Here is a 6,904-nt window from a genome sequence, read left to right on the forward strand (position 1 = left end):
CTAGGCCCATATAATATTTGAAAAATTAGTTAATATTAATATTTATTTATTTATATTTATATTTATATATTTATCTCCTAAACTTCCGAAAATGTCCCTAATTATACTAATTGAAATGTGAAAAAAAACAAAACAAAAAAGATAAAAAAAATAATATTTTATTTTCAATATCTCACTTTCTCGACCTTTTTCCCAAGTTTATCACCATTATTGTAAAAATATAAAATATTTTATGTTCTTTTTCAGTGTGTTTAGATGTTTAAAAAACAAAATTTAAAATGAAATTTGAAATTGAAATTGAAATTAAATTTTAAATACATAAAATTGGAATTTTATTTTAATGTTCGGCAGAAAGTTAAACTATATTTTATATAGATTTCATACATAAAACTTGTGTGTGTGTTTTTTTTTTTTGCTGGTATTTATTATATAAAAGGCCATGGAGAGAGTTTCTGGCCGCCGTTAAAACTTAAAACCCTCGCGAACTCAGCGTTACGTGCAGTGCAGCTGCTCGAGCTTCCAACTTTGATAAATGGGGAAACGACGTCGTGAGGAGGAATCCGATAGTGCGATGCCATCGACGGCGGAGTACAACACAGTTTTCGTCGACACCAGCCTCGACACGCACCTCGCCATGCTAGTGTCGGATTCGGATACGGTGTTGGATTTCAAAAGCGAGTATTCGATTTCGTTCTAATGATTTTTTGTTCAATGTGCACGCAAATTTGTTGCAGTTTTTATTCGTTTAAATTTAAATTGGTTAATCTGAGTGGTGTTGAGAGGTTGTGTATCGTGGATCGTTTTGGTAATTTGTTGAGCTGGATTATTTAAGCTTGATGTCTGGTTAAATTCAGGAGTCAAATGACAGTGAAGAAATTTAGCTGATTTTCATCTTTGTGTTTTTTAATTTAATCTAATTGCATCCAGGAATATGAAAGATTACAGCCTCACGTGGTTAGAGTAAATCTGAAAAGGGAAATGTAATACATTTAATTTAACAACTTTAGCTGATTAATATCATGTGTGGGAGCATTTTTCGCTGAATCATGGATTGGACATTTTCTAATTTGAAAACACAGTTGTTATAGAGGAGAAACTTCTTCACTAAATTGTGTCCACGGCTTTATCTAATTTTTGAATGATTTACAGGAAAGTTAATGCAGGAACATGCAAAGTGTTTTCCAAACAACGGCGAGATTTGGATCCATTCTATGAAGGTATACATGTAGCTAGTTTATTTATTGATGCTAACATGTTATGCTATTGAGTTTTTGAACTTCGATGATACTTTATTTATTAATTCTAATTTTTTTACATTGATAGGTAAAACGAAAAGGGACTTTTTATCATCTTCCAGACTCCATGCTTGTCTATAGTGCATTACATGGGGTAAAAGGAAATTGGTTTCTGTCAGCTGATGCATCAGGCTCTTTGGAGTATTGCATAAACCGAAAAGCCTCTGAATGTGACACAAAAGACCATTGTGAAGTTATGTCCTCTGATGCAAACAAGATAGTCACCCTTACAATGTCTCTGCCAGTCGGTGTGACGGAAGAAATAATAGTTTCGGGGATGACTGAGGGGCAGAAGGTTGAGAAATATTCTGAAAGGACTGCAGAATTTTGGAGAACTGATTCCTTAGAAAATTCTCTAGGGACTAGATCTCCAGTCAAGAAGAAACGCAAAACGAAGTATCGTGAAGTTGCATCACCTGGGCCTAGTTTAGAATATCACGACACCCAGTTCCATGCATCTGGTGGAGAAACTCTGCAACCTGTTCTTGCCGGTTACAGAATTGATGCGGATGAAGAAACTCCAAAAATTATGCCTCATTGTATGGAGGAAACTGCTGAGGATGCAGGTGTGAGGTATGATCCATCCAATATGGAGTGCAGCGGTGGTGCTGCGGGAGCTTCCGTATCTGCCACAGTTACAGATGCACCCAAACAGAAGAAGATTAAAAAAAGAAAAAAGAAACTGCCTCATGATCAAGTGATCGAGAAGAGACTCCCTTCTTCAGATTTTTGCAAAGAAGATAAAAGCTTCTTCTCCAACACTGCAGTTTATCCTGAGAATGTTAACCTGTCCGTACTGTCTGGAATTCCTGAGGATGGACAGTGTGATAACAATAATGAAACACCTTGTCCTTTCCAGGGTAAGCAATCTAATGAAACAAAACTGCATATTCTTGTAATTTAATTCTATTTATCCTTTTATTGTGGTTGAAATGATACTGTTGTCCTTTGGCGATTACTCTATTGCCAAATATTCTTAGGCACAAACATGAAGGAATCTGAAACTTGCCATTCGGCATTGAAAGTTGATGAACTCAATCAGTACTTGGAAGTCAAAGTAAAAGGAAAAGCATCTTTTTCAAAAAATGATGTTCGTATAATTGATGGCGAAGACAAGGAAACTAATCAGCCTGATATTGATGATGAACAAAAGGTGTCATCTCAGAACCATGATCAAGCGCTATTGCAGTCTGAAAAATTAGGAACTTTAGATCAACATGAAGCACATGGAAATAACATGGAGTCAGTTCCAACAGATGATTATCCAGGTGCCAATGAAGAGATGGGACGTGGCAGAAGAAGTAAAACGAAGGCAACGAAATCTGGAGGAAAAATTTGTCATGATGCAGGTGGCCAACTTTCTGAAAATGTCATGCATTTGACTCCTTTAACTTTGCCAAGTCTAGAATTGGTTACTTCTGCAAGAACTGATAGCGCCTTGCCTACTGCTGATTCTGACTTGAATGTGGGAAATGAAAAAGAGAGAGATTTGCCTGCGAGTCAACAGTCTGACTTGAACCAGTGCAAGCTTGGTGTTAGCACCAAAGAAGCAAACTCCTCAGCTAAATTGATGGATGCTAATGGTGCATTGGAAGGTATTAAATCTATTGGCAACAATAGTAAGAAAAAGAGGTCCCAAAAGGCTGCTGCAAATTTCCAGGATATTTCAGATGCAGAACTTAAAATTAAGAAGAGTGTAAGTACTGGACCCATTACTAGAGCCAGTGATCCTAGAAAAAAGGATGAAGAAAGAGAATTGTCTATGAACCATGATCTTGAGGTGATGCTGCCATCATACAACGACACATCTGCATCTGCTGATCCTGTTATAACACCAAAAAGAGGCTCGCCATCAAGGTTGTTAGATGCAAATAATCTGGAGGAATCTGAAATCTCTGGTCACAGTTGGAAGAAGGTCAAGAAATTTGCTGACAGTAATCTGGGCAAGTCAGTTGTGAAGCGGACTGGGAGGAAAGCAATGAATCGACCTGATTTAGTTGAAGAACAGAGGGAAGCGTCTCTGAGCCTTGACCCAGTACCAATAGAGTTTGAAAAGTTGGGAACTTCAGATTGGCATGAAGCAGATGGAAATACTGGGGAATCAGCCCAGCCTCTCTCATTTTCATATACTGAAGTGGAGATGGGACATGGCTTTAAGAAAAAAAGGATGTCCAAGAAGTCTCGAGGTAAAATGCTCAATGAGACTGATGGTGAACATTCAGATAATGGCGTACATTTGACTCCTATTGCAGCACCAAATCTTGATCTGAATTTATTGAACGATCCTGAGACAAAAAGAACCTATAGCATCTTGCCCACTGCTGAAGCTGACTTGGATGTGGGAACTAAACAAGATGTTGGGATGAATCAGCCTGAGGCAGGAGTTGCCATCATAGAACCAAAACTTCCATCCAGATTGATTCATGCTTCAGATGCATCCGACAACACAAACAATAATCATGATAAGAGGAAGAAAAAGAAAACCAAAAAGAGTGTTGGAAAAATTCAGGAGGCTTCGTATCGGGAGAATGAGCCTCAGAAAGCTATAGGTGATGATGTGCTGCATCATGATTTGGAAGTGATGCCTCCGTCATCCAGCAAAGGTTCAGGATGTGCGGATCCAGAATTAAAGTCAAATGGAGCAGGATTTGCAACCAAATTGTTGGATGTAAATATGGTTGAGGAATTTAAAACATCCAGAATTCATAGGAGAAGGCATGGCCTCAAGAAGTCTGCTAATACAGCTGTGGACAACTTAGACATGGAACCTGCAAATAATGGCATGAGTGGCTCTTCAGCTGTTTTGCTTTGTTCACAAACTGATAATTTCCTAGAAGAAACTGACAGAGGAGAAAATATCTCCTTTCATAAAGTAAAGGATGTCCAGATGAAAATGTTGGATGATTCGTCTGCAGGCCCTGAAAGGAAAGTTGGCGATGTGACTATAAATGAGTCAGGCTCCATGGAACTGACTCAAACTATGGAAGATGTTGGCATTGAGCAAAGAAAGGAGAAAAAGGACTATAATTCTGCTGGTGATTGCCTCACAGTTCCTTCAGTCATCGAAAAAGAAAATCAGGTTAAAAATTTGGAGCCCAATCAGGCACAGAATAGTTTTGAGATTGCACGAGTCAAGGATAAAAAAGCTAAAAAGAGAAAAAAGGGACAAGTTATTGTGTCAGATTGCTTAGGAAGCATACCCATAAAGGATGTTAAAGAGTACTCAATCGTGGAAAAGGCTGACAATGTTTTAGACTTTGAACAGGAGTGCCGACACGTTGACTCCCAAGTTTTGTCTCATAAAAGTGAAGAAAAACTTGGGGAGATTCATTTCACAGCTGCTAGTACTGATAATCTGGTAAGACACGTGGAAGATAAAGATGAAGGGGTCAACTTCAAGAACTATTTTTTACCTGGCCAAAAACAGGATAAAGTTGCTTATGTTGACAGGGTTAAAGAAGCGATCAAGTCAAGTGAAGAGACGAAAACTGTGGAAAAGGTTAAGAAAAAGCGAGGTTTACCTTCTGCAAGCACCTCAACTGAACTACATAACTTAGCCAAGTTATCTGAAAACAAGGATGGTAAAGATAAATCTCACATGAGGTGCTCTACAAGCAGGAAAGATGGGGACTTTATAGCATCCTTGAAAGTTTCTGACAATGGTGTGGTAGATTCTAGTCCTACTGAGATGAGTGGGATGACCACTCACAAAAAACATAATGAAAATACTGTTGCTTCTCCATTCGCAAAAGACAAGAATACGCCTTTGGATAAATCATGCTTGGAGATATCTGGAATATTTTCTGGGAATGGAGGAGAAAGACAGCAGTCGGGTCTTGATGTATGTGATAAGGTCGTGATGAAAACTACAAGAAAGAATAGTTTGTTGGCAAAAGTAGGATCACTTTTTCAGGATTGCAGTGGTGAGAGTTCTAGTGATGAAAACCGGGCAAATTCTGATGCTAGCACCTGCAGCCCATCTGATAGTTCATCTCAGTCAGGCTGCTCAGAAGGTGAAAGTGACTTGAGCCAGGCCTCAGCTAGAAATGGTATGTGAAATCTTGATTTAAAACCTTAATCTGTGTGAACTCTATTGTAGGATTGTTTACTTAGTTTTTGGGGAAAGTGTCCTGTTATTAAGTAGAATTTGTTGAGGAATGTAGATGATGCTTTCTCTTTTTCTCTAGGTTTCTTTTACCACTTATTGGAGAAGAATTGTGGTGGAAATATTATTCCTTGTTCATTGAATTTCGTAGCATGTTAAGGTGATAAAAATTGCTTTTAACTAGTGAATGAAACTATTGTTCCAACTGCATGATGAGGTGCTTGCATTTGAAAATTGTCTTCCTCAGAAGTAGAGATGCAAAACCTGTTACAACGTCGCTGTTAACATCCGATTTTTGTTTTTGACTTCATTGAGCAATTTCTTTATATTGACTTTAATTAGTTGCAGGATCCAATGATGCTCAAGGAAGAGTTACTGGTGAGGAAACCAATGCAAAGTTGGAGTGAGTTCATTATCTATTTCAAATCCCAGACTTAATTGACCCAATTGATCCCGACGCTAAACTACTTTATGAACCTTGTGTATTTTGCCTGGTTAGCACTTAATTGTCTACTTATTGTACGGACAAAATACAAGCTTGTTTTAACTGCCCCATTCTATCCCAAAAATGTTGCTTCACCCTCTGCATCTTGCTCGTATCTGTGAGACTGTTTTATTTAATATGGTCAATGTTTGTCCTATTTGCGTGTCTCTCAAAGGTATGACACTTCTGCATCGAACAATCACAAATAACATTTCGATGTGATGGGAAGGATACAATTTTCCTTTTGCTTGACTAAATTTTATCACCATATTTTTTTTTTGTCAGATCTCAAAAAACCAATGAATGCCTTGTATTCGATTTATCTTGCTCTCGTCTGATGATGTTCTTAATATATCAATCATTACTCACAACTAGTTTTTTCTACTGCAACAGCCCTTCTGCCTCAAACGAGATGACATTGGATATGATTCTCAGAAGCTCAAGGCGTTTCAAGAAAGCCAAGCTGATAGCCTCTCAAAACGAACTTGAGCAGATCGATAACCATCTCGAATTTGTTCCGGATAGTCAAGCAAATTAACGAATGAAGTGTCCGTATTGTTAAATCGACGGGCCATAAGATTTCCAGCATCACTCCCATCTCATCTACGTGGTGTTTGTTTGTCTCAATTATGCTACATGAGACCACCTTGCTGCTATGTGATTTTGAATGCTCATTTGCAGCTCACGATTTTGTCAACTATCAGTATCACGGAATTGTATTTCTTACGAATTAACCCCTAAATTTTGGGTTGAAATATTATATTTCCTGGATGTTTTGTTGATTGATGGCGGTATTTTTTTTAACCTTTTAGGAAGAAAATATATCTCCGTCTCTGAAGATCCAAACGTGTTCCTCTGTAAGTTGATATTTTCGATTTTTTTTAAAGCAAACTGTAGATATAAGAAAGGCCCAGCAAATTATTAAAGGACACGAGATTGGAAAAGATAATATTTCTACTCCATTTATCTTCGATGAAAAGCCCAACTTCATTACAAAAGTCAAATGTCAGAAGCCTGTCT

General features: G+C 37.8%; 1 protein-coding gene across 4 annotated transcripts; it reads left to right on the top strand.

Moving 5' to 3' along the window:
- The first annotated feature begins 447 nt into the window (after window positions 1-447).
- LOC140871544 (uncharacterized) lies at window positions 448-6,666 on the top strand. Of its 4 annotated transcripts, none has more exons than XR_012147716.1 (6): window positions 448-674; window positions 1,150-1,217; window positions 1,324-2,155; window positions 2,276-5,344; window positions 5,743-5,894; window positions 6,278-6,405. XR_012147716.1 is itself a non-coding variant. In XM_073274091.1 (6 exons), exons 1-6 carry the CDS (start codon window positions 533-535, stop codon window positions 6,420-6,422), a joined length of 4,317 nt encoding a protein of 1,438 aa, XP_073130192.1. In that variant the 5' UTR covers window positions 448-532; the 3' UTR covers window positions 6,423-6,666. The 4 variants fall into 4 exon arrangements, 3 of the variants coding, with proteins under 3 accessions (XP_073130192.1, XP_073130193.1, XP_073130194.1); XM_073274091.1 differs by having other exon boundaries at window positions 5,743-5,803; window positions 6,278-6,666; XM_073274092.1 differs by having other exon boundaries at window positions 5,749-5,803; window positions 6,278-6,666.
- Window positions 6,667-6,904: the final 238 nt, after the last annotated feature.

The sequence above is a fragment of the Henckelia pumila genome, unplaced genomic scaffold (assembly GCF_033568475.1).
Source record: "Henckelia pumila isolate YLH828 unplaced genomic scaffold, ASM3356847v2 CTG_461:::fragment_3, whole genome shotgun sequence".
NCBI lineage: Eukaryota > Viridiplantae > Streptophyta > Magnoliopsida > Lamiales > Gesneriaceae > Henckelia > Henckelia pumila.